The sequence below is a fragment of the Spea bombifrons genome, chromosome 3 (genome assembly GCF_027358695.1).
Source record: "Spea bombifrons isolate aSpeBom1 chromosome 3, aSpeBom1.2.pri, whole genome shotgun sequence".
Taxonomy (NCBI): Eukaryota; Metazoa; Chordata; class Amphibia; order Anura; family Pelobatidae; genus Spea; species Spea bombifrons.
In genome coordinates, this window is record NC_071089.1 from 92,628,428 (window position 1) to 92,655,756 (window position 27,329).

General features: G+C 37.2%; 1 protein-coding gene across 1 annotated transcript in view; it reads left to right on the top strand.

Annotated features, from left to right (window-relative positions):
* LOC128483838 (uncharacterized) overlaps positions 1-27,329 on the top strand; it is a 64,554-nt gene that overhangs the window by 5,558 nt on the left and 31,667 nt on the right. The window contains exons 2-3 of the mRNA XM_053460137.1: positions 15,336-15,411; positions 16,519-16,627. Of these exons, the coding sequence (XP_053316112.1) occupies positions 15,336-15,411; positions 16,519-16,627 (185 nt within the window). The remainder of the gene's footprint in view (positions 1-15,335; positions 15,412-16,518; positions 16,628-27,329) is intronic.

Genomic DNA, 27,329 nt, shown 5'->3' on the forward strand with positions numbered 1-27,329 from the left:
GAGTGTATTAAATTATGTGGTCTTCTATATAGTGTATGCAATGAAATCTGCATTTAGCATTATTGAACAATCAGAGAATTATACGTTTTTAAATGCAGGAAAATCTAGTAAATATACTCTTCTTCAAAAGCAACGGGCATTATATTTTGTCTACCTTTGCAGAATAAAGGGAGAAATGGACCAAGGGCACTTAATAACAATTAGTGTGATTAAGGTAATGGACACTGGATGTAAATAGTTATTTTGTAATTGATGAGTCAACTGGTCTGACCTTTTTAGAAGGCGAACAAGAGCAGCATATGCAATGTGTTTTTATACACAAAGACGGAAAGAGGTTTTTTTTAATAATATGTTGGTAATTAACGAGGTAATTAGGTTACTGAGCACATGTGAGTCAATCCCAGCCAAGATATAACAAATACAAATGTAAATAAAAAATAAATACAAAAATGAAAAAAATAAGGGATCGCCAAGATAACCTGCTAACCAAAGTGATCACCCTCCTTCCCTTATCTTGTGTGAGGTGGGGGGTAATAAATAATATTTTTAGGCAATTTATAACTATGTCCCCTCATCCCCATCCCGTGCTGGGCAGGATGAGGGGTTTATATTTGAAGATTAAGCCTATGGGATGCCCAGGGTACAGATGGGATTAAAATGGGTCACTTGACAATGTTCTGTGTTATCCAATGTACATTTTAAATACATGTGATATTAAATGAAATACAGATTATTATATTTAAAAAGCAAATTGCTGTCCACCCCCTCAGCATCCAGTATATATACAGTATATATGTATATATACTGGGTGCCGAGGGGGTGCAAAGCAATTTACCTTCAGTGATTGGCACCCAAAAAGTTTTACTTTAAGATTTAGGGATCTCTTTTGTTTTTAAATAATATTATGATTATTTCTATTATTATATAAAGTTTTTTTAATGTTTAGAAAGATTAAATTGTTAATTGGTGAATATGCATGGAAATTTAGCCTGGCCGCTTATCTTTTTAGATTAGTCAAATATTTAGGCTAATAGGTTGATGTGCACTTTTGAAAGCTTTTCAAGTAAATAAAAGGTTTCTATATTACATACGTGATGATTGTACCTTCCCTTTATCAAACTGTAAACTGTATAGCGTTAAGTACATGTTAGCGCTACGTAAATAAATAAAAAACACCTATATATTTAAATGAGAGAAAGTCTGGAAAAGCCAGCCTAGCCCATCTGAACTGGTCCCCAACAGAAGGAAAGTTTCTGTAGAGATGCTCACAAGGACCAAAAGCCTGACTTTCCTCCTGCTTATACTTTTCTTCTGTCATCCCTCAATGAGGCCAAGCTATGTGCTTGGCTTTGAGTCCAGGTTCAGCCAACCCCAGCCTGTTTACATACACACATACATTTACATACATAGCTACATGTGTATGTTTCTGTGGTACGGGTGACTGACATTTGTTACACTTTTACTACCCTATTTTATTCCCACAATGGGATGGCCATTTTGCGGGACAGCTTCTTTTAAACTGATTGAATAGTTTAATTGGATGTGCGTACACTGATTAGTATCTTCCATCAGATAATGACAGAAGCAAGCAGTTGGTAATTTTCAAAACAGCAAGGTAATTTGTTTCCTGTTTTGAAACTACTGCTCTCGTCTTGCCCTCAGTCCTTCATTCATGTTAAAGTGAAATAATTGCATCGAGAGGGAGGAAAGGGTACATGGGATGTGTTCAGAGGAAGAATAAGTAGCTGCTCCTCTTTTCCTGCTTGAATACACTGCAACATTCTTATCTAATTGGCTCTCAGTGAAACGAGGCAATAAGCTTTTGTACAAAGAGCAGGAAGGCAATAGTTATCTTGTATAGAATCTGAGATGCAGAACAATCACAACAAGCAGATAAGTCCACAAATAAATTCAAGCATGTTATGTGGAACATTTCTGATAAGTCCATAGAAAAAAAAATGGACTGCAATTGTATAGTAGGTTCCTAAGCTTTAATTCAGAAATAATGGAATTCATCATAAAAACACTTACAACCAACTCATGTTTGCATTTACATTTAAAGGGATGCATAAAATGTTTATTTAATGGTTCCATTCTTTACCTACATCTGTGGAATAATTAACTGCTGAATGGTGCCATTTAACACTTGCAATTGGAACTGAAATTGAGTAATTCTGTCCTTGGCAGTGATGTATGTATGTTAGGTGGTCCCCTACGCAGATCATCGATGGCAGCACATGTCGCATTTGGTTGTGAGGCCCTCGCTTTTTCCTAACGTAGAAGAACTCCTCCTAGGTCCTCCTTTATAGAATGGTATAATTCATTATGATTCTACAATATTACTTAATGTCACTCTATCATAGATAACTGAGCTAGATGAGCATCGATCTCTATCCCCTTGCAAATGGATCATGTAAGCATCCTGTTGGTATCCCTCTTATCCGAACACAAGATGAAATTAGAAACCCTTTTGCAACTATGTTAGCACATCTAGAAATATGTTTGTTTTCCATGAAAATAGCTAATAATAACTTCTGAAAGGTAGTATATATATATATATATATATATATATATAAAAAATAGAGTTGGAAATTAGCAATTTATAAGTCTATATGACTGCATGCATTTTGCAAAATTCTTCTACAATTTTTCTAGGAAATACTGAGCTCATTCTGTATTCTGCTAAATTGGGTTAACTCGCTAAATGCACTTATCAAAGAAATAGATGGTTTGAATTATTTCAGAAAGCTTATCTAATGAGAAAAATCACACAAGCTAGATCTGAGCTTGTTTCGGCAAAGCAGACGAGGTTTGCGCTAGAGCTACTGCTTTCAATAAACTAAAACATTTGAGCATTGAACAAACATTAAATCCAAACTGATGTGAAACTTTATTATGTGGGTTATGCTAGATTATTACCTTAGCCCTTAAGTGAACCTGACAAGCGACAACTACCTCGCATATAGCAAGATAACAAAGCGGTTTAAAGCGTCTTTGTATAACAATAATGTCCTCAACACAAGAGTCTACTACCAGCCAAAATAAGTGCTTTCTTATCTTTGACAAAATGCTCAGAGCAGGTCCTTATCTTTGACAAAGCCTGACATGGGGTGGAATGCCTCAGATGCTCTGAAACCCTGACAGCTGACATGTTTTCAATTAGGCAGGATGAAGTGTAACAAAACTATGTCCACAGACACTATTTTAGTTATTACATCTTATTGATAATGTAATTTTAGATAATGTAATTTTTAATCTAGGAGATTGTAGTCTATGCATTCAATAAATCATATATCTTCATAATATTACAGAATCGGGACTCCCTTATTCGTCTTTCTTTTTGTGAAAAAAACCCCTCGGCTTACTTGCTTGAAGCCAGTTAAGGGAGTGACTTTGACCAGACTTACAGCAGATTGCTGGGTACATGGGAACCATATAAGTTTATATTGAAGTATAGTGGACCTTTTTATTCAGGACATTTTTCTTTTAATACACATACATTTTCATTTAGAATTTCATTATGAACATTGAAACAAGGACAAGTGGCAGCCAAATTGGATTATATCATAGATACTGTTGGATGTAGAGTACAATCATCAACCAATAATCTGTAACAATACAGACACCCCCAGGCAACATTGATACCATTGTAGCTGAGCCCCAAAAATGGGAACCTGCGACCCAACAGAACAGAGACCAGTCATGCAACAAGAAATAGTGATCACAATTAGGTTGTCCAAACTAAAGTCATGATATAGCTATGATTAGTTTATTGTCGTAGGCCGCAACAACATTTCCGAGGAAGTGCTGTTGTGCACCAAACACTTGTGGAATTGTGCACAAAATGAGTAGATGGTTTAGCCTTCCTCTCTGCTCTTGTATTGAGTGAACCAAGAACGAATCCGTCATGGCTATGATGCATGTTTGTTTTCATTTGTGACAAATAAGCTCTGATTAACACTAAGTCAAGTTGGTTGATTTAGCTACTGATTAAAAGCCAACGTTGAGTTAAAAAGTAATACATTTGCTACTAAACTTTCTTGAAAGGTAGCCAAAAAAGCTTTTCGATGCACCAAGAATTATAAGAAAGCAGCCTGGCAACTTCCCAGGGTAGGCTATCCAAAGAGCTACATCTTCTGAGGAAGAGACTTCATAAGGGGATGGGGCTATCCTCACACCAGGGTGAGGTTGGCCACGTGAGGGGTGTGGGTAGATGTGTGAGTGGCAAGGCTAGCTGCAACAAAGAATGGGTTGGTGCCAGAAATCATTAGATGGCATGAGAATGGGTGGGAAATTGGGCAGGGAGTGAGCATTTTGCCCCAAGGAAAAGAGGAGAATGACCAGAGACCTGGGGAAGGAGTGCTTCACCTGGAGACTCCAAGCCAACCCGAGACAGTCCCCAGATATGCCTATACTTGATACGATCCCTTCCCACAGTATACAATTGGTTTATGCTTGGTTTTCTCAACTAGATACTCTGTACTGAAACTAGAAGAGCAGTGAGACATTGCTTATTTCCATTCCCCTCACAGCTGATTGGCTGGAACGCATTTTTAATAGGCATAGAAAATCAAATTGAACATGCTTCTTCCAAGGAATCCAAAGTAATTTTTAAAATTTAATGGCTCTTTATTCATGCACAAACCACATTACAGGGCTGCATTTTTAATTTATTTGTGTTGTTTCTAAATATTTACACTAAGGATACCCGTATGGATCCTGTTACAGTGAATACCACTTCACTCACTAGAAAGGCATGTGGGCTGAGCTGAACATCGCTGGGCAGAAAATGTTCTTCAAGCATTATGGAAATTTAGATCAAGGCACACAAAAACTAAAATATAAATAAAACTAATGAAAACATAGGAAATTGGTAACAGAACAAACAAAAATATGTTTACCATGGTGAATAATATTAAATAAGCTTACATTAAACAACAAACCAACATTTATTTCCTAATGCACTGGGTTCTAAACTGGGGTGACTAGACCCAAGGCGGAGAGCATGGAAAGCTAAGAGGCTAAACCTAACAGTGCTGTGCTGGCCCGAACCTGGGTGACCTAATACCTTTTGTTTTTGAGATGACCCGGGTTGGCAGGAAAAGAAAAACAAGGAAATGAATACAAACTATAGAAGGCTTTCAGTAAAGTGTAACTCAAATGTTCATCCCTGTTACCAAATTACAAATATACACTTACATTACATTCAATGTTTGAAAGTATATGATTATTGGCAATTATTGGTTAAAAAAATAGTATATCGTTCCATTCTTATCCAATTATCATATAACATTTTGGAAAACACACAATTAGATTTCCTGCAGCTTTATTATGAAAATCAATTATGTTTTAGAATTTGAGTAAACCATATAAAAACATAAAATTAGGCCTTTTCGTACGATGGTGGGAACCGATGTGACCAGATGGATAGCCTAATCATCACATGCAATGTCTGTCTTTTATTTCCCCACTCTGGTTATCATTTACATTTCTTTTGATGTTGTTTTTGGCCTTTACCACAAAATCAGCACTTTCTTCTTTTATCCCGGGAAAACCGAGTCTCCAGCTTGATGTGTGGAGGAAGTCCATAGGCAAATCCCTGAAATGACATTTTAGTAGCAAAAAAACCCAAACATCTGAAAGCCATTAGAGGCTGTCACTTAATAATCCCCAAGAATACAGCAATACATACAATATTCTTCTAGTTTTAATTTCAGGATATGTTTTATTAATAAAGACAATATTCTAAACCAACTATATGAGTATATTGTGTGTTTTAACATGTTATATCCTGTTCAGAAAACAGTGTAACAGATAATATATAACATATACCGTATATTATATATATATTTATATATATAATATATATTTCATATATATTATATATTATATATTTTTGCAACCCTTGAAACTGAAATTTTCTTATCTCAAAACAAATAGTTTTGTTATATATATATATATACATATATATATATATAAAACAAAACTATTTGTTTTGAGATAAGAAAAATTTCAGTTTCAAGGGTTGCAAAAATACAATAATCCCAGAAAATAATAATAAAAAAATATATATAAATATATAAGGGGGGATAAAAGATTTCAGTGCACATATATGGCTGTAAAATAAAGGTAAGAGGGAAAGATCTGGTTTGGGGTGATACTTACTCCAGATCTGACAGGTTTATTTGTCCCACATACTAGGGAGTACAATTAATGTTTTCTCTGAATGGAACAGCACTTTTGAATTGTGGTTTTATTTGTCTTCATATTTCTCTGAGAAAAAAGTTATGTCGGCATAAAGAGAATAGACACTTGACAGGAGTTGAAAAAGAAGAATAAGGATAAAACACTAAAAAAAAGTAGAAAGGGAGAAATACATTAATAAAACAAAGGTTAACCTTGATAATCATATCATACTGGTAATGCAAAACATAATAAATATAATAAATCATATTGGCTGTGATGCATAAAGGATCAGTGTGAGGCTTGTCACTATTTCAACACTGGAGGGGTGAGAAATGAATGACTTCGCAGATAGTGAAAGGGTTCAAACCCGATTTAGAGGTATGAGTTTTTAGCACACAGTTATTCAGTTCTTTAAATTGAATGCCTGCATCGTGCTTGTTTCACTTAAGGTGTTTTCTTACGTTTTCAAGTTCGGATAGGGAACCCTGACGTAGACTTAATGTATTGTGAATGGTATTGTTGGGGTATTGATTGAGGAGGTGCTTACACGCTCAAGATATTGTGGGGGTCTTAAAGACAACCTCATGTGCTATGAGGCCGATGCCAGTTGTGTTTAAGCATTTGTCAAGAATAACCTGTTAATAATTAAGACTTCTCCTGTTTTATGTCAACCATTCAATTTAAGAGAACCATGTAATGTGTTCAACATAGTTGAGTTAATTATTTGATATAAACAATAATCAAGTGGCTTACATATAAACTGTGACCAAAACACGTACTGCTGGATAATAGCCATCGTGTATTAGGATTGTAAATTTACAAGAGCAGGGCCTTTTTATTCTTTATCAGTATGCTTAATGTGCGCTAATCTTACTGTCAGTTTCGCATATTGTTAATCCTAATTTTATGGTAGCATTTTCACTCTCTCCTATTGTAATAGCTCTCTATGCATAAAATGTAATTTGTAATATATTTCTTTGTACCAGAAAAAGTCGTTATGTTAAATATATTGATTATATTGACTAATTAAAGCAATTATATATAGAAAATGAGTGAAATATTTGAAATGTGTATCTCTACTTTTTCTGTTTCTTACGATTTAACTATAATGTTATAATATTAATGTTAAAGATAGAATTCCCCTGGAAGGCTGGAATCTTTAACTCAGGTTATCCTGAAACACACATCATGCTTTGCCATTTTTTAAGTCTATTCCTTTGAATTCTAACCTATGCATTACATCACGTTTGTAAAGATTTAAAGAAGACACATATGTGTTCAGTAGGAGGCTTTATTGAATAGAATGCTAGTAGCAAAGTTGATGTATTATTTAGGGGATGCTTTAGCCCACTGATTTCAGACCCCAAGCTTTCTTCCTCAACAGGACATTGGGAATCTTGCCAACAGCTCATTGCAATATCCTGCATTTACCCGTGATCAAGCAATACTTGATGAAAAACCTCCTTACCCCGCTAAATGTAGACGTACCACGGTATTCTGTAATTACAGCAATATCTTTTAACTGTTTTCCTAGCTCGGTATAAAGTTCCAGGTACCTGTCATCTCCCATACAGAGAGAGAGATCAAAAGCGGAAATCATTGGCAATAGCCTTTGATGGTGCTTAGCTGAATGACATGCGCTACCTTTCCTTGTGGCAGTGGCCAGACGTTAAAGCAGGAAGCAAAAGGGACATATGTCTACCACACTGATTGCACGTTCCTCTTAAAACCATCTATTGAGGAAGAAGAGGAGAAAATCCGCTCAAATGGACCCTCACAATTACTTACTAAATTAACCCTTTGCACATCAGAGGGATTAGCAAGACATTGCATTAAAGAGTGGGAGATGTACAATATGGTGCAATGGGAATAAAACATTTTCATGCGTACATTTTAAAATATTTGTAACAGGCTGCATATTTATTGAATTCCATATATATATATATATACACGGTATATACTACCGTTAAAAAGTTTACAGTCACTTACAAATTTCCTTGTTTTTGAACCAAATTGTGTCCATTGAAATAATAATAAATAGACGTTCTTAATGTCATAAATGACTATTGTAGCTGGAAACGGCTGATTTTTTATGGAATATCTTCATAGGCGTACAGAGGCTCTTTATCTGCAACCATTACTCCTGTGTTCCAACGGCCTGTTGTGCTGGCTAATCCAAGTTTAAGTTTAGAAGGCTTAGTAATCATTAGAAGACAATTTTGCAGTTATGTTTTTACATGACTGGATATTCCTTGCTTTCCATGAAAACAGCTAAGTGACCCCCGCATTTTAAAATTCTGTATGATTTATCAGAAAATTCTCTGGTTAGGCTGAGATTCTAACACTGGCTGATATTGATTAGACCATATGTTCTTTAATTCATGGTTGTGGCCTTAGTGAAGTCAGTGACAGTTTCTTCCATGGTATTGTAGAGAGAAACAAAGGGTCTCTAATATAGATCTGAATGTTTAAAAAAAAATCCAAAGGAAAAAAACGCGCTTTCTGCCAACTGTAGTTAGCTAAGCAACGTAAATCGCGGGACTGTAAACCAGTTACATGCGACCGATACACCACTATCTGAACTAATAGAAGAATAATGAAAAATGTAATATCAGAATATAATGAAAAAACAAATACCCACCAAAAGTGCACCTAGAGCTTTTCTGAAGAATCTGTTCTCATACAGTACAAACATATGTACATAAAACTTGAAATCACAGAGGGCTTAAACAAAGGAGCCGTAGCACTTTGATGTTTAGTGTTGCGGCGGACTAGATATGAACAATACCGTATCTCATGCACACTTCTTTTACTTCAATATTTAACATTTGTTTCCAACTATAGCACTTATATTTTATTGCTTTTATTAGAACCATTGTTAAAAAAAAAAAAAAAGGCACGGGCCATAACAGCGGTAATTTCTTTTTTGTACTGTATAATACGAAGCAGCCTGGGCTGCATACAACATCTGTACAAGGCTGCAGAGAGTTGCATTATAAGGTCAGTTTCCCCATAAACTTAATTTTCACTCTTAGTTTCATTCATTACATTTGACACATTAAGCTTCTGTACCGCGGCACAAAGGACACAATATCGCAGCATATTGGCAAGCTCATTTGCTTTTCACAGCTAGTTTTGTGTCCAAATACCAACCCCCTGGGATAAACATGTGTATATAGACTGCAACAGTATGAGGCAAAGCAGCAGGTGGCCTTTTGCAGCCTAATGAACACGGCAATCTGTTATTACCACAGATATGCTTTTCACCAGACAATTAGGCAACTGAGCATGTAATTATTCAGCCCGGCGAAAAAGGAGCTCTTCTCTGATTCCTTCTCTTCATTGCTGTTTACTCACCCACACTCCCCTCATTAATGAGAGATTTTTTCCAGTCCATGCTAATTGGTTTCAATAACATTCATTTCAGTTGAAAGGGAATGATTCTGTTAATTGAGAATCGAAAGCGTCTTTTCATTTCAAGTGCGTCCTGCTATGGAAATCTGAATACTCTCAACAGATTCAAGCTAATGAAATTAAGTTACACTGTCACCGCTAGTGTGAGAGAAATAAAGTAATTTATTTTCATTGAAGCATGCGGTGTAGGTCCTGAACAATTAATACCGCTTGTATAGGAAAAAGCAATTGGAAAAAAACGATGTTGAATAAATAAGGTCACCGTCCTTAGATCTGTTTCATTAAGGCCAAATTTACTTAAACAGCCAAGTGCCTGATTTGAAGGTTTTTTTTTTATTGGGGTAAATGGTTTGCTGTCAACAGTTTGCACAATTACCCTGTAAGGTGCTAATCGCAGCCTTAAATAAGCAAAGCTTAATTAGTTTTTCTTTAGTACAATTTATACCGTCTCCAGCCACAGTTATACCTGTGTATTCATAATTATAAATAAAATAAACAAGAAAAACAAGGTTGCAAGGAGCCTCCAGGGCTGGATTCCTTATAAAGATAAGTAGGTACTTGTCTTGTGTGTGATTTTTATTGGGAGTTACCATTTTTATGGGGAAAGTTCGATGCTCCCCCAGGTACGGCCAATCTTCACAGACTTTAATTTGGACTTTTTTGGGTGGGAAGGTGTAGATCTGGGGTGTAAAACAGAGAGTTGAGAATTAGCATCTGTATAACTAATAACATATTAACATTTACCTGAAGCTTCCCACGGTAGGCTACCCAAAGCTCTCGCTCTTTTAGGTCAGTGGCTTTACGAGGGGGTGGTGCTGCCTGCCGTGGAAGTTTTGCCAACAGCATTGATCGATTGATTGATTTCAGTGCAGTGTCCCATTGTCCCAGCTGCTGTCCTGTTTTTGGAGTGGACATCATGGGCCTGTTGGGGAGATCCTGTGATCTCCACTGACCTGCCCAAGGAACTGTAAAGTCAGTGGAGGTCTCTGTTGAACCTTCCACATGGCCTCCTCACAATGTGGCATTTCAGTAAAGCCATGCCCTTGTCTTGCCAATGTTTTGGGACAATATCAATTGGCTTCTAGTCCCCTGGGCTGAGTCGTACCAGTCCTTCCCTGGGAGAAGAATGTTTACATTAGTAAACTACCATCTAGAACTTGGTTGGAATATGACCATTGTCCTCTATATGAGAGAGATGCAGCACTTATATCAAATAACTATGGCCCTTTACATGCAACTTACACCGTTTAAACAGTTTGCATAGGGTAACAAACTGGAAATGCACGGTCCCTGAATGGATAGAAGAAGTAGCCTCTCTGAAGCTGGTATTATAGTGGAGGCTAGGGAAAAGGGGTTCAAAGAACAAACAACAGGAAAAGTCAAATGCCTTAGAGGTGTAAGCATGTCAGAGCACAGTACAAATCCTTTCTGCTCCTGGCCGGACAGCACACAGCCTACTGGATGTACTGCAATACTGCTCTGGTTGTAGTGGAGAGTTTACAGGGATGGTACCAGCAGGCATCACATGCACACTCTTTTTAATAAGAGGAGGCATTAGATGCAATGCCTCTATCTTTCAATATGCATGGACCATTTCTTATTGCCCTCTTATTATTGACAAATAAACACAAGTACCTTTGTGGTAATCTGTTCTGGGCAAATCGAAGAAAGCATAGTTATTACATACATTGGAAGGGAGTAATGGAAGTAGTATACTTATATACATTTTAAAGAAAAAAAGTAAAGATGTTATGGTATTATTATATACATACAGAAAGTACACATGGTACCATGAGGCTGGTGTTACTACATACATATTGATATGTGGTTTTATTACATAAAAGGGAGTGGTGCTATTGCATACTGAGTGAACAGCGTCCATGGGCAGACAAGATGGGGCAAAAGGTTCCTATTATATTCGATAATAGTTTTATTACATACATGGCAATTGAACAGAGTACTAATGTTCTGGTGGTACAGCATATTTTTATTACATGCATACCGATGAAAGAAAAAAGAGAGGAGTAATTGTGTGAATATCGATACTGAGAGGATGGAGTTACTTATTACATCCATATTGAGGAAACAGAGTGGTGTTATTACAAATACATTGAAGGGAGAGAGCAGATTTACTGCTTATATATGGATGAGACGGCAGTTACTGCATCCATAAGCAAGGGTGAGAGAGGATTTACCGTAGTTACAATATACAGAATTATCACACACATGCCAATGGAAGGGAGTGAAGTTATTACATGCTAGGTCAGTACCACAAATGGATAGGTTGGATGTATTGTACTTGAAAAGTCAATAAATAACAAGTATAGTATATAATAAATGTCACTGCAGAAAGTCTAAGATAATTCCCTTATTGCTGGTAAACACTTTACTAAAAGCCCATTGACTTGGGCCAACCCCTACAAAAAGAGGTTTGTAAGCCATGCATAATGAATAATTCAATGAGTGAGGGGACTCACTGATTTAACTACGCATTACACAGGGTTAACCAAGCCTTTTTTTGAAACAGCAACTCACTGGGCTTGGCCATTCATAATGCATAGCGAGGTCTGTGAGTTGAAACCACAACTCTCTTGCTGATCTACTGCTCTACTGGAGTATGTTCTGTTATTCACTTTTCAGCATTTAAAAGGGTCATGGAAATGTCCCGTACATTGAACAGTTTCTGAGTTGGCTTTTTCTGTGCAGGTTTGTAAAAATCATATATACCGTATTGGCTCGAATATAGGCCGCACTTTTTTCCCCCACTTTAAGTTTTTAAAGTGGGGGTGCGGCCTATATTCGGGGTCTAGCGCCCGACGCCCGGGACATGCAGTCCCGGGCGCCAGGCAGGCAGCGGGGTTACCTGCATCCTTCTCCCCGATACGCTCAGACAGCCTCCCCTGCCAGCACTTACCGGAGCAGACTCCCGGGTGTCTTGCGGGGCCGGCGGGAGACATCTACGCAATACGCGCATGCAACTTCCGGTACCGGTACCGGAAGTTGCATACGCGTATTGCGTAGATGTCCCTCGCCGGCCCCGCAAGACACCCGGGAGTCTGCTCCGGTAAGTCGAGGGGGGGGCAGAGGAGGACAGCGGCAGCGTATCTCGGGGAGGGAGGACAGCGGCAGCGTATCTCGGGGAGGGAGGACAGCGGCAGCGTATCTCGGGGAGGGGGAACAGTGGCAGCATATCTCGGGGGGGGGACAGAGTGGCAGCATGTTTTTTTTGGTGCTTTTTTAAAGAAAAAAAACTTTTTCTTTAAAAAAGCACCAAACTTTTAGGGTGCGGCCTATATACGGGGGCGGCCTATATCCGAGCCAATACGGTATATATATTTACTTAAACCATCGTGTATGTACCATGCATGGATATATTTTATAGCTTGACAACATACTAATCTGTACAAAGCTTTTGTACAAAGCTCATTGGTTTAAGTTCATTCAGCTTTCATCTGTTTAGGGAAAAATAACCTTCCTGTAGGAGTCAGCAGGCCTGGAAATCATTACATATCAGTTCTAAACAGTTTTATTGCCCCTTGGCCTCTGTTATTTTTGATTAGCTAGAAGTGGTAATTAAAGAGACTGTTTAGTTCGGAGATCTGTTCTATATGTTCAACCAATATACAATTGATATACTTAATGAGCCAGGTTCACATTTTGATAATTCTGAAGTTTTTTTATGTACTATGCAGTCAATGCTGGCTTATGATAATTAACTACAGATAGCCATAGCTATATTGACTTTGTAGGGTTAATCTGCTTTATCTCACTTGGTGTCAAGCTTAATGCCTTCAGTCATGGTAATAAATAATAATATATTACGTAGTCATTTTTAGATGTGGCAAAAGATGACAGTGTTACCACTAGCTCTTTGCCCCATATTAGTGGGCTCAATGGGTTCCTGTAGTACAATTCAGTGGGGATTTCATGGAAACGTCAGCAGAATAGGAATTATATAGATGCTGTTATTTAAAAAAAAGCTGTGTCGTTTTTGGGAAAATGGGGAAAAACAAAGAACTGAGAACCCTTAGATCATTGGGAAGCTTACAGTCCTTCTCCCTTCAGCAAGGGATTTTCTTTTGGCATGTCAAGGCCTGTGCTCCCAGAAAGAGTCTTTGACACCCTGAAAACCATCTTGATTCGGCAGCTTTCTAGCTGTACTGTTATTAAGCTTGACTGAGAACATCAGGCCCTTAAACTCAAACTACCACCGATTAATTAATACCATTATTTGCTGCATACATGATCAGGGCCAATTATGCCGCCCTCCATAAATATTGTTCTTGTGAGCTAGTGGAGTTGGAACGTTCTAAGGCCTCACTTTCCCTCACTTATTCTGGATCATCCTACAAAAGAGAAGTGTGTTATGTCCTCTTACAACAGCATTAGTCGATGCAGAAATACAATATCGCTGGTGTTGAAACCAGAAATAATTATTATAAATACAGGGGTATAAAATTTTGTATGTGTTCATTTGAGGCACTTATATTTTTAATGGACCAATAAGACTGACAAACCATTGTAACTACATATAAACTACACATTTTTCCATTTCTATCCATTGTTAATCAAATGCTAAATAATTTCTAATACTAAATGTAACCAGTGAATTTTGTAACTCATCTCAAGAGGATTTGTGCATTGAAGAAGAAAAATGACATCTTTGAATGCAGAAATTGATACATCCCCAAATAATGTTGTGTTACTAATACCGAACTTCAATTGTCATTATTCACACTATTGACAGCCCTCTTAAGGCTTTGATAACTATACAGCAGTATATGAATACGTTTACTATGCATCATTTTAAGCCAGAGGTTACAACTGATTGTTACAGTGGTCTGTGTCCTTTTCCTGTGGCTGATCGATGTGTTTTGTATTTATATATAAATATATATATATATATATATATATATATATATATATATATATATACACACAAACCAAAGGGAGTGGCTGCACACTCAGAAATATTGTAAATATACACAGGCTTTTATTTGCCCAGGTGCTCCAAAAATAGCCAGATATACGTAACCAAAGAAAAATGGGCACTCACGGGTTGTTGTAGTAAAGTGCATTAAACACTAGTTTATTTCAATCAGCACGGTCAACGTTTCGGACCACCTCTGGTCCTTCCTCAGACATATGCACATGCTCAAACACCATACACTTACACATACATAAAAACTAATTTTAACACCATACACCTATCCACACACACTATCTCTCTCCCATCTTCAGTGCAGCTCTCCTCCTCCTTAGAGAGTGTATGGGACTCTATAATTTATCTTCATTAACATAACTTTGAAATGTCTTAAAAAACCTTAAAATGGTAACACAATATTAAATTCTCCATTGATAAATTATGTTGATAAATGTAAAAAATCTACTTTTTCGAATACCATACCTCACAAGTGCATCGAGTAGGCTTACTTCTCTAGTTTAAATAGTTTCCAGTTTTCCACTGACTTTTCACCTTTTACTAAACCCATAATCTAACCATGTTTAGAAGTGGCAGCCCTTCTGTCCATCCACTATTGATGTTCCTTTTTTTTCTAGGAAGCTAATAATGTTTGTTTATTTGAGTTTATATTGGTGCCATACAGCCCTGGAAGTCACAGTAATGCGATTATCAAAATGTTGCTTTTGTTACAAAAAATATGAATACGGCAATAGAACTACTTCTTCTTTGCCATGGAATGCCAGGATTATTAACTTAGGTTGTTTCTTTATAGCGGAGAGTGTTACACGTCCTCATTCCCCAACTGATGACCATCAAGAGATGCTACGTTCATGCAGATACATAACGGAGTGAGTGCCTTCCCTTTTTTCACACTGAAACTTAGCGTCATTGGAATATTAGAATCACACTATGAATACAACAAAGCCAAAGGAAGTTTTTTTTTTGGTTTTATGACCTAATTATCATGATGATGTGGGCTTATGCAAACATACCAATTTTTATACATTTATATTTTATGACAAATGTCAATAACAAGCATTAAAACTAAGGGATTTTTTTGAAAGTGGTGTATTCTTTTGCTTTAAACGAGGTATTTATAGTATATATATATATATACATATATATATATACACACAAATTTAATTCAAGCATTGAATATGCTTTGTTGCTTCTAACTTTCACATTTTTCTTTACAAAGATGTAATATGGTTATCTGCATATTGAGCAGATTGGGAGCAGATTACATGTTTTTGTCATGTTTTCTTTTTTTTTCACTCCTCCTTTCCACGGATTACACAATGTACGAGGCGGATATACTAAATTCTTTGATTATTTGCATTTGCAAATATAACAAGTTATAGTGTCAAGAAAATCCACAGCAGAAAAACCCTTTTATCGGCTACCTTCCAAAATAGGATGTTCACTTTATTAAACAAATACATTAAGTTAAATACATATTTAAGTTAATTAAATCTATGTATACATCTGCACAAGAAATGTCCTTGGGTTTCATATCTCCTCAATAATTTGTGTTGATACCATACCCTTGCATCAATATAAAAAAAGAGGCAACAATGTAGTGTTTTATTATAATAATTATAATTATGGCAATTTCTGAGTGCAGGAGCTCACAGTCTGGTCAAATGAGGTCAACTGGATTAACAAGAATAGATTAGTAACAAATACAGCTAACGGTTTGCCAGATCTGTATGCATTTACATAGTTTTAAACAAACAGAGGTTTTTTTGATTCAAAATTTCCTGTAGGACCGACTCGTGAACCAAACATACTTATGCTAACATTTGATAGCCTACCATTCTATCATTTCAGTTTTGTTTAAATATGACAGAAGTCTAATCACATGAACAATAACATTCTTGATTAAATGGTCTTGCGTAATATTGCAACGTGGTTCCTGAAACATACAATAAAATTGCCATTTTTTTCTTTTTAAGGCTAAACTCAGACGATGCCCAGCCAGATTGGGTTGTAGAGAGAAGTAAGGTTCGTGTTGGAGAATTAACCTTTTTTAAGCAGAATTTGCTTTCATCCAAACAGGTAAAAGTGTTTTTTTAATGATATATGATGTTCAAAGAAGTCACTCCAGTCCCACCTGAAGTCCTGCAGTGGAGAACAAATAGACTGTAAGCTCTTCGGGACAGGGACCTCCTTTCCTAATTTATTCATACTTGTTCCCTGTTCGTAAAGTCTGTTTAACTACTAGGTGACTGCAAGTATTCTACCTCTACTTTATTATACTGTAAAGTTCTAAGTACAACCAAAAACATACAATGTTTATGTGAGGCCACTATCATAGATGCTAATTGTTCTGCTTTGATTCTAACAGTCCTGCCATGGAGACCAATGTCCTCACTACCTGATGCTCTAACAGGTCAAGACTCTCTTTAATAAAATAGGGCCCCTATTAAGTCTCCCCTAGCAGCTCTGATACATGGCCCATGATAATCCCTCCCTTTATTCCACCTTTAACCAGCACACTGACATTGAGCAGTTTAGGCCAGGGACAGATGCTCTTTTTACACTGCAACATGCAAACAGTGACCACTGGGAATCATGGTCAGTACTCATGTAATATTGGCAGATCCATGTCGCAATGCCAATCATGAACAGATGTTCTGAGAACATTATAGGAAAGTGATTTTATGCTAGCATTTTTCAGGTATCAGTATTCCGTGTTTCTGTGAAATCTCTATAACACAAAAAACACCTGCAATAATTATGTATTTATTTATATTAAAAATAAATGTTTACCAAGGCAGTGCCTAAAAACTTAAAAATTTAAAAGGTATGGGGTGTAAACTAACCCATTTTAAGACAATACACTTAAACGTATGAAGCGCTGAAAATATACCATTAGACATCAACAGTCCATATATATATATACACACATATTTATTTGGGTAACTTAAGTAATTATTATGTTAAATGTTAATGGAATGTATTTGTACAGTCTTTTTAAAGGTCTCGTTATTTCCCATTGGAGCATTTGCTCCAAAATAAGATGATGAAAACATAATTTGTTCTTACTTTTACCAACAAAACAATTTATGGGACTTTTTTTTTTAAATCTCTACATAGAGCAGAAAACATTGGAAGAAATGGACCCATTAAATCATCAGTCTCTTGCCTTTGCTTTGTTATTTGGATTTTATCGTCATTAAAGCATATTCTTCCTTAGGGAATGTGCTTTCCTAATCCACAGAAACAGATGCATCTGCAGTTAGATATTTGGAGATGAAAGCAGCGGACAAACCTTAAACTTCTAAAGAGGAAGAAAAAAAACCACACACACTCTAGTGGGATGCTCATTTTCATACATTAAAAACCTACGAGATACATAATCTGTAGTTATCTTTCACTAGACAAATAGAATGAAATAAGATTCCAAGTTAGCCAGTTTTGTTGACTTGGAAGATGGACATGTAAAGCAAGTTAGTTACGTTATATCTGTCTCTGTAATCTGTTTAGACCAACAAACCAACATCATAAGGTCACCTCAAAGGAAACATGATCATAGTTAACAGGCAAGTGTTTGCTACTGCATACATTTACATCATCTTCTTTTACCAGTAATATTTTTATTAGTAGTTTTCTTCTATCTGGTGGGCTTCTGTTATGCCCTTGAACACCATATTGTTCATTTTTAGGACAATGCTTCTTTGAGACCCAAATCCATCAGCTCCTATTTCTTCCTCCAATGTCCCTCTTTATCACACTGTTCTAGAAGCCCTAAAACATACCATAATATGCATATAAAGCGAGAAAATTAAATTTTTACTTTCTTTAGCAACTCAAGGATGAAGGGTTTTTTACATTTTCAGCAATTTTGCTGTGCCTTTGTCCAAGAATAATTTCCTTCTTTCACATTTAGGTTGCCCACACAAATTATTCATTGTGTTTTTTAATCTTGCATAAAAAAAAATGCAATCACAGTTTAACCTATTATACATTTTATACAGCTAATAGAAATGAAAAAAAACCCTTTCTCTATATTCACATGAACATAGGAAAGGTCTGACAGCCTGATCTCTCATGCATGGCTAGGGAGATCTTTCTGCAGAGGTGAAATAACAGAGGATATAACAGTATGTCCTCCTTCACTAAGTTATAATCGGTGGAAATATACTATGATGACCTTTTGGTTAATACTAATAGGCTCCTGGGCATGTCGTATATATAATTATATTTCCCATTCACCAACCCATGTGAAAAGATTGCATGCTCTGTAGAGCAGACTTTTGAAAGTAAAAGCCATTTGCGGTCCTGATTTGTTTCCTGGTGTAGTCCCTGTACACTGCATTTTTGGACAGACCAAGAAATTATGCCCTTCTCCATCATCTTCCCGGGGGATAGATTGTCAAAGGCATTGTCAAAGGCCTCTTCAGTGATACAGTTGCAATAAGGCAGCTGTGGGCCCAGCAAGTGATGGGACTGGAACAGCCTCCCAAAAAAGCCCTGTGGAAAAGACAGCCCTGCATACATTACCATTCTTATACATACATAATTTCTTCATTATTACTGCTTTACATATCATTAGACAATGAATGAAGTGGGTACTGATACACATCTTGTTTTTAGGCATATGGAAGAACTAAGCAGAAGGAAATCTGTTCTTCTCCAGAATCAAATGTTTATTAGAATAAAACTGATTGTTGGTTCCTATTTACCTGACATTTGCGTTGGCCCAAATTTGACCATGGGTTTAACAAAACGCAAGTGTCTTTTAAGGTGGTCATCAATTAAGACATTGGTTTAATTGTCTTCCGTCAGTGGATTCCCATGTTTTGGGAAATGGCTGGAAAAGAAAATATATAGCTATTATATCCTACATGAAGGCAGTGTTAAAGGGGCACATAGCGCCTCCCATCTGCTTTTGGCCTAAGAGCAACAAGGCTTGCTGGAGTCTTTGCCACCTTTATGATTGTATAGCTCAGAGCAAACAGACTTTGGGAAGGCAATGCTCAACTAGCTTAGTAAATTCTACTGTACAATGTCTACACTTAAATAAAATCACACAGGCTTTAAATATTAAATACAATATAAAATACCCAAAGCAAGAACAAATAATATACATTAACAATAGAGCTTGCATTGATGTTTTGAGTATCTGTAAGTGCTACAATGCTTATACTTCACTCAATTCGCGTCACGGGTGTTCTAAAAGCTGTACATCATCGCAAAAACAAACATAAAACATTAAATGTTTTCTGGTTTCAAATCACTTGCTTTAGAGAGGAAATGGTTAACTTTTCATTCCCAAAATTTTTTAAGGCTATTTTTGAGGCTGGATAAAATGTGTATGGGTAGTGATTTGAGCCTAGAACAGCAGTCTTTATGAATACCTGCACATCAAGAACTAGAAAGGGTGATAATAGTTGTGTTTTGGTAGAACCCAGCAATTCTGATAGCAACTGTTCTGTGTGAGCTCTGCCTCAATTTATTAGTCTCTGGTTCACTGTGTGTGATCTATAGGCTGTTTATAGGCATATGGCATAACATAGGCCATAAATAAAAGGTTCAAGATTGCTTATGGTAGAAGACATTTGTAACACGGCTTTCCCATGGAGACTTTGATGGGAGGCTTTTTTTTGCCATTGCTGCATTGATAGTAACAATCACTCACAGACCACATTCAAACCATATGCTTAAGTCATTTGATAAGAACCACCTGTAATTTTCAATTAGTACCAGTCACTCACTCTAAGTGTTCCATTAGAGCTGGGGCCGTGGAAGCACATTTAACCCTTAGAGTGTCACATTAGGATGCCATTTATCTACTCTACAGATAACTAGGGCACAGTATATTAGAAAAACGTTGATCTCTATATAGGCAGAACACAAACTGATTTTTGCAATATTCATACATAATTCTGCACCAACCACTAAATAAAAACTAAATAAAATAAGATATCCCATTTTCAAGGGCTCCTTGTAGAGATATTACCCTTAGTTATAAGAGCTCCATTTGAACAGGGAACACTTATTGGCCACTTAGAAGGATAATATATTTAAATGCATTTTTTTTTTGGGGGGGGGTTCTTTGAGGTCCTTACCAGTGTTCGAAGCCCAAACTCCTCTTGTCACACAGGCCTCTCACTAACTGTGTCCAAAGAGGGCTATCAAATGCAGAGTCTCAGTGGGGTTAAAACCAGCGTGACTGGCTGAGCCCCATGGTAATGAAAATATGTGTGCTGAATCCCCATGTTTTTAATCTGAAATAGGTGCTTTAAATAGTATCTGTAGCAGGGCCAGACTGGGGATCACTTTAAGGCCAGTGGCCGTCATATGACGTAAATGAGGCGGCACGTTACATTTTTATGCTCACGAGTATCCATCCAGCCATTCGTGGCACACTGCAGCACCCATTTTCCCGGTGGAGCAGCAGATCAGGTGAGAATGGAGTATTTATCTGGTGTGTCAGATGGCCAATTTGAGCCTAAGCAGTATTTATTTAATTAGTGTACATTGTTTCATATTTTTTTGTTATGTGGAAGTATCTTTCACTGACTATGAATGGTTCATTTCAGGTCTAAGCTATGGAAATGTGAAATCTGTTCTATGTCCTGTTTTCCCTACATTTTCTTTTAGGTTTCCTGGTTTTGATTATTTTTTTAGTCATTGGTACTTCTTATGGGGCCACAGAATTATGCTTGTAATTGTTTTGGATCACAGAGGTATTCCTTTAAAGTCTGTCAGGCGTGAAATGTGTTGAGTTGCTCATTTTAAGTAAATGTAAAGGTCTGACTTTCATCCACTAATATGTATTAGGGAGGCCAAAAGACCTTGGGGACTGAAGAATAGAGAAATTATAAAAAAAAATGTGGGGGAGTTTTGTTCTTTTTTCTGGTACGGTGATAGGACATGTTTACTTTATGTTAAGGGATCTTAGGTGGTGCTTTTGGTAACCATTGCCACTGGGGGTTTGTATGACTTTTTCCCATCATAAATAGAATCCTTCACAAACTTTCCATCAATAGACAAAAGGACTACAACTACAACTATACATGCAGGAAAGTGTGTTTAAAGTATGCAACTCTTCCCTGGTCGTTACCTTAAAGATTAAGTGATGATGAGTTCATTAGTGCTGGGATATCAATTACCCAGGGCCACATATATGTGGAGGCAAAATGTGTTTGGCCAATATTCATTTCCAAATGAACCACAGTTCTTTCACATAGCAAGCAACTCTAACCTTCTTTATGTTAATTTTGCTCAAGAGGACCTTTTGGGTATTTACTTTATTTGTTTACTTTAAGCTAATACCCATAATGTTAAGTAAAGTAAGTATTAGAACTGTATGTCCTCAAAATGGAGAGACTATGAGTGCGTAAAGCTGATCTGCATGAGTGTCTACGCTAATAATAACAGACAAATGGGTTTATTCATTAAATGGAGAATTGGCAGGATAGTTGTGGTTTCAACATCCCCGCTTCCCTGTTCCCTGTGTATGATGGACCAACACTAGCAAGTTTCTTCAACAAGAAGGGCTAATACATAGTACAATGGATGTGGAGACTTGCACATTATACAAAGCCAGCCAAGCTCTTCATGCAGCAGAAGCTCACATTCATAATTCATAGTGAAGTCCAGGAGTTGACTTTACTATGAATTTCCTGTCACTTTTCTCATTATTGAATTGAGTGTGTAGCTATGCATAAAGCCAACTTATGATGTAAGATACTTGGAGAAGGCCTGAGCCCCTTTTACCAACAGCATGAAATTCAACTTTAATTAGCACATAATTACTAATATACTTGCCTACCATATGCATGCAATATTTAGATCAAATGCAGCAGCTAGATTGAAGTACTATGTTATAAACACTGACAATTCAGGATATTTTCCTAGTTTTAAATGGTTTCTGTAACTGACTTCTATAAAGTTGGCAGAAAATGGTAGATGGGGTATTTGGAGCATCTGTAACTGAAAATAACAAGCTTATTTATTATTTTATTTTTTGCCTCCTGGTGCACTTCCGCATAAGGGCTGAGCCTTCAGGCACTATGCGGACAGCATCTCCCCTATTCAACCAATCGAAGGAGAGGGTGTGCCTAGATGCTCCGGCTTTTCGTGGAAGTGGACCAGGATCACTATATCATTACAGGAGTCATGCTGTACCACCGTCTGTGCCTGGCTCACTGTATAATGCCGCAGCACTTAGCTAGTGTGCTTGCCGTCTGGCTCCAGCTCCTCCATTTTGTAACAGAGGAGGACTGGAAGTGAGGTTAGTGCAGGAGTAGTATCATGTGTATGATGCGCTCACATGACTCTGCCCCCCAAGTTTATTTTTTTAAATCTAGTGGAGGTGGGTATAAATGGGAAGGGCACAATGGGGTGAGATACAGGAGGTAGAGCAAAAAATGTCAAAAAGAGGTTTTGCCTAAGGTGGCAAAAATCCCTGTACCTGCTCTTTAAGTATTTCACTAAAAGGAAACAATTCTAGTAGTTTACTGGAGATTTTATAGTTAAGCAAAATATCTTGAAAACTAACAGACATACATTTTTTAGCTACATTTTAGCGAACATATAAAATGCAATATGGGTATAACATATACACTACCAAAATGTAGTCTCCACAAAAGCAAAAATTAACATTATATTTCTTCTCCCATGACTCTAGCTTCACCATAATGAGGATTAGTATTAAACCATTGGTGCGTGTGGCAGTGAAGCTGTTAAGTAATGGAGTTAAGTTGCAGTTATAAACGGTGTTATCCTTCTTGCACTGCTTTTCTTCTTGGCTTTATATAGCATTAAACTTTGGCGCTAAGCACTTTGTAAATTATACGGCCAGTAAAACCCCATGCTTGTTATGTAAGCGCTTACCATAAAGCTTATCCCGCGCACCATAAACTTTTACACAATTTCCCCACTTACTGTTTTATGAGCTAAGCCCTCACTGGTCTTCAGCGTCTGGCTCACTAGCTAAAGGCATTCATTACCTTTATAACGCTCATGATGATCACACTTAATGACGAGTTGCTCCAACAGAGAGAAAAGTAGCTACATCCAAAGAAAAATGTGAGACAGTATACACTTTATGTTTGCATTCTGTATCTACAAATGCATGTTTATATATTTATCTCTATGTCTATCTAAGTGTCTATACATCACATATACTTACATTATTAGACACACCATATGTATATTACATATGTAGATCATAATTCTCAGTTGTTATTACATGGCTACAATATAATGACAGGTCAGGCATACCTGGGAACTTGCCGAAGATTTCCATCTTCTGGGGGATTAGCTTTATTTGGGGGCTAGCAGCGTGGGTAGACAGGGTTTACCATGCAAGGGGATGGTGCTAGCTCAGATGTCATACCTGGGAACTTATGGGCTCCAGCTACCTGGAGCATACCCTTGCCTTACTCGGCCAGGACTGCCCACTGATGTCGGTGGGCGGTCCCACTGATGTCAGTGGGTGTCCCTCTGATGTCAGTGGGCATTCCCACTGATGTTGATGGGTGTTCTTGCTGACATCACAGGAAACACCTCCATTTAAAGGGGAAATGGGCAGGGAGTGGGGCATGTCAGGAACCTCTCCCACAACTTGGAGCGTTTGGGTGTTGACCCGGAGAAGCGGAGAAGTGGAGAGCTCCCAGGTATGTCAGATGTAAATAAGGGGAAATAGGCAAGGGAGTGGGAGGAAAAGTATGCAGGACCAAACTCCGCTCCCCTAGCCTGAGAAAGAGGAGTATGACCTAGAGACCTAGGTAACCAGCACTTAACCCAGAGACTCCAGGTCAAACCTGGAGAGTTCCCAGGTATGATGGTGATAAAAGATCATGAGCATTTTATATCCAGTTCACATAGCTCCCACCTTAGGAGGGACAGTCACACTTTCCTCCCCTTGATCTCCCTCTTTTCTAGAAGCTCAGATTGTAGCGTTGGTAAAAGTGTATCCATGGTTACAGCCATCAAAGTCACAATATTATGTATATCAACACAAGAAAATACTTTTCACTACTTCAGGTTGCATCATTTTTGTGTCATCAAAATGGATACTGAAATAATTTGTCATGCGTAAATGATTCTAATTGTTGGATTTTTCATGTTTTTCATGTTTGTTGCACCCACAATAAATTTCAGTTTATCCCCTCCCTCCAAGAAAACAAAAATTATATTCCACCACCTTTATAGATGGTCTCCCATTTTTAATGCTATAAGTTAACATGTCCATGAACAAATATTATGAGGCGTATATTATAAATTTTTATAAATACAATGTTTTCATATAACTGGCAAGCATGCACTGCCTGCAAAGTGATTTTAGGTATTATACATTGTACATTGAAGGCAGATGATTTATGGATAAATAATAAAATAAATAGTTAGCCTTATCTACATACCAGGCACAATGCAGGGGATTACAGCATATTTTGCATCTTCCCAACAGAAGTAATCTATCAGCAGGTGATGCAGCAAATTCCATCAATTAACCAGCAAGCAATTCTGCCGATTTGTTATTGGCATACTAAGAGAGATTACAGGCTTGCTGGACCATAGATATGTAACTAAGGATATAGTAAACTAAAATACATATACAAATTGGCCAATATCCTTTTGCATGCTGAAGGGGAGAGAAGTGTGTTGCACCACTTTGTGGTACATGAAATATAAAGCGTAACACAATCAATGCCTTTTATAAGTGGATATAAAATGGAACGGCTGGATTATCAAAATAATAACGAGAAAATGCAATAGGTACATATACCTGTAGACTGTTTGTGTGCATGTGATTCTTTGGTTTATGTATTAGTTCTCTGTATTTGTGGATTAGAGTAAAGCAGAGAAAAAACAAATATATTATGCCATATCTATATTTTACTCTTACTCTTATCTGTATGTTCTACCACTTGAGAGATCCCTTTTCATGCACACAGAAATAACACGGATTCATATCAGTATACTATAGTAGGTTAAGTAAGATGATCGGATGTCTCATTAATGTGGGCAGAAGTATTTTGAGAAACAGCTATGGTAACTGGCATTTAATGTGGATAAGTGCAAAGTAATGCATGTATGTCATAAAAACCCAAGGGCAGAGTATAGAATAGTTGATACTGTCCTAACATGTGAGGAAAGGGATTTAGGGGTAATTATTTTAGAGGAGACAATGCAGTAGAGCAGCAGGTAATGCGAGCAGAATGCTTGGTTGTATAGGGAGAGGTATCAGCAGTAGAAAGAGGGAAGAGCTCAGGCCGCTGTACAGAGCACTGGTGAGACCTCACTTGGAGTATTGTGTACAGTACTGGAGACCGTATCTCCGGCTACAATGGTTAATGGATTACAGGATAATATTTACCAGGAAAGGTTAAAGGATCTTAACATATATAGCTTGAAAGAAAGACATGCCAGGGGGATATGATAGAAACATTTAAATTCTAAAAAGAACATGATAAAAGAAAGAGAGTTTATTTAAATAAAAAATACTACCACAAGAGGACATAGTCTTAAACTAGAAAGGCAAAGGTTGGATTTGTGTTGGTGTGAGCATGTATGTGTATGTTAGGAATGTGATTTAGCATGTATGTTAGTGTGAGAGTGGGTAGTGTAAGTATGTATATTATCATGTGTTTTTGTTAGGCAGTGTGTGTTAGCATGAATGTGTATGTGTAAGTAAATATAAGTACCAGTGTGTATATTTGTTACGGAGGGCAGATGGGCTAAGTGCCTGTCCTTCCTGCCCCTGGGCCAGAAGGTGCCTGCCCTACCTTGATTACAGACATCATTAACAGGAAAGAAGGAGAAGCTTAAATTGACAACTAAGGCCTCTAATAACCATATAATGCCCCTGGTTTCAAGCAAATTGGCCCCTTTATCAGACGTTTAATACCCTTGGATAAAACATTCCACAGTACCATTACCCAGCAAATTAAATAGAAATATTTATCAATGCCTGCTAGATAAAGGTATATTTGTTAGTATTCCATACTGTGGTAATTGTGGTGTAGTAAAGGGAGAGTAGTCAGAAAACCTTGCAGGAGAATTGTGGTTTCAACTCCTTAACTTCACTATACGTAATGAAGCCACATGCTTCTTCTGTAAGTACTTGGCTGGGTCTGTAAATGTATAGAAATGAATGGGGTTTTTTAGTCTCCTCGCCCATTAAATGATGGATTATTCAGGGCCAGCTCAGCCCTTCTTGTTGGAGGAATCTGCAGTTGTTGGCCCTTCATAAGGAATAGTGTACTGAGGTATTTAAAGCCACAATTCTCCTGCAAACTAATTAACCCGTGTCTCAATACTGCAACAACATGTAAAAGGTACTGTACATCCTGCCATTCAATTGTGAGTGCTTCACAGAGGTGGGGGTGCGGTAAGATGAGACAAATGACTCAAAATTACATTTGGCACATGGACTATTTCAAGAGGCTCTTTGCCCGGTACTTTCTAAAATAGCCCTTATAGAAAGAAGCAAAGAAAGGGGATATTATGTATTCTCTAAAGTCCCGTGTACAAGTAATGCAAAATAATCTTTCTGCCACTGATCTAAATTCTTCAAAATGAGATGATCCTAAGGAATAATTCCCACCTGACACACCTGATTTTTTTTTTCTTTTTACAAAACATCATTTAACTTTATATGATGTTTAAAAAGCTAAATCACCTAATGTTAAGTCATTAAGAACGCACACACACATGGTGCTAGCTGAGTATACAGAACTGTATAGTCTGCAATATTTGGTTGGGGTTCTTCGTTGTGTGTGGGACCTCATCCATCCAATACATATGC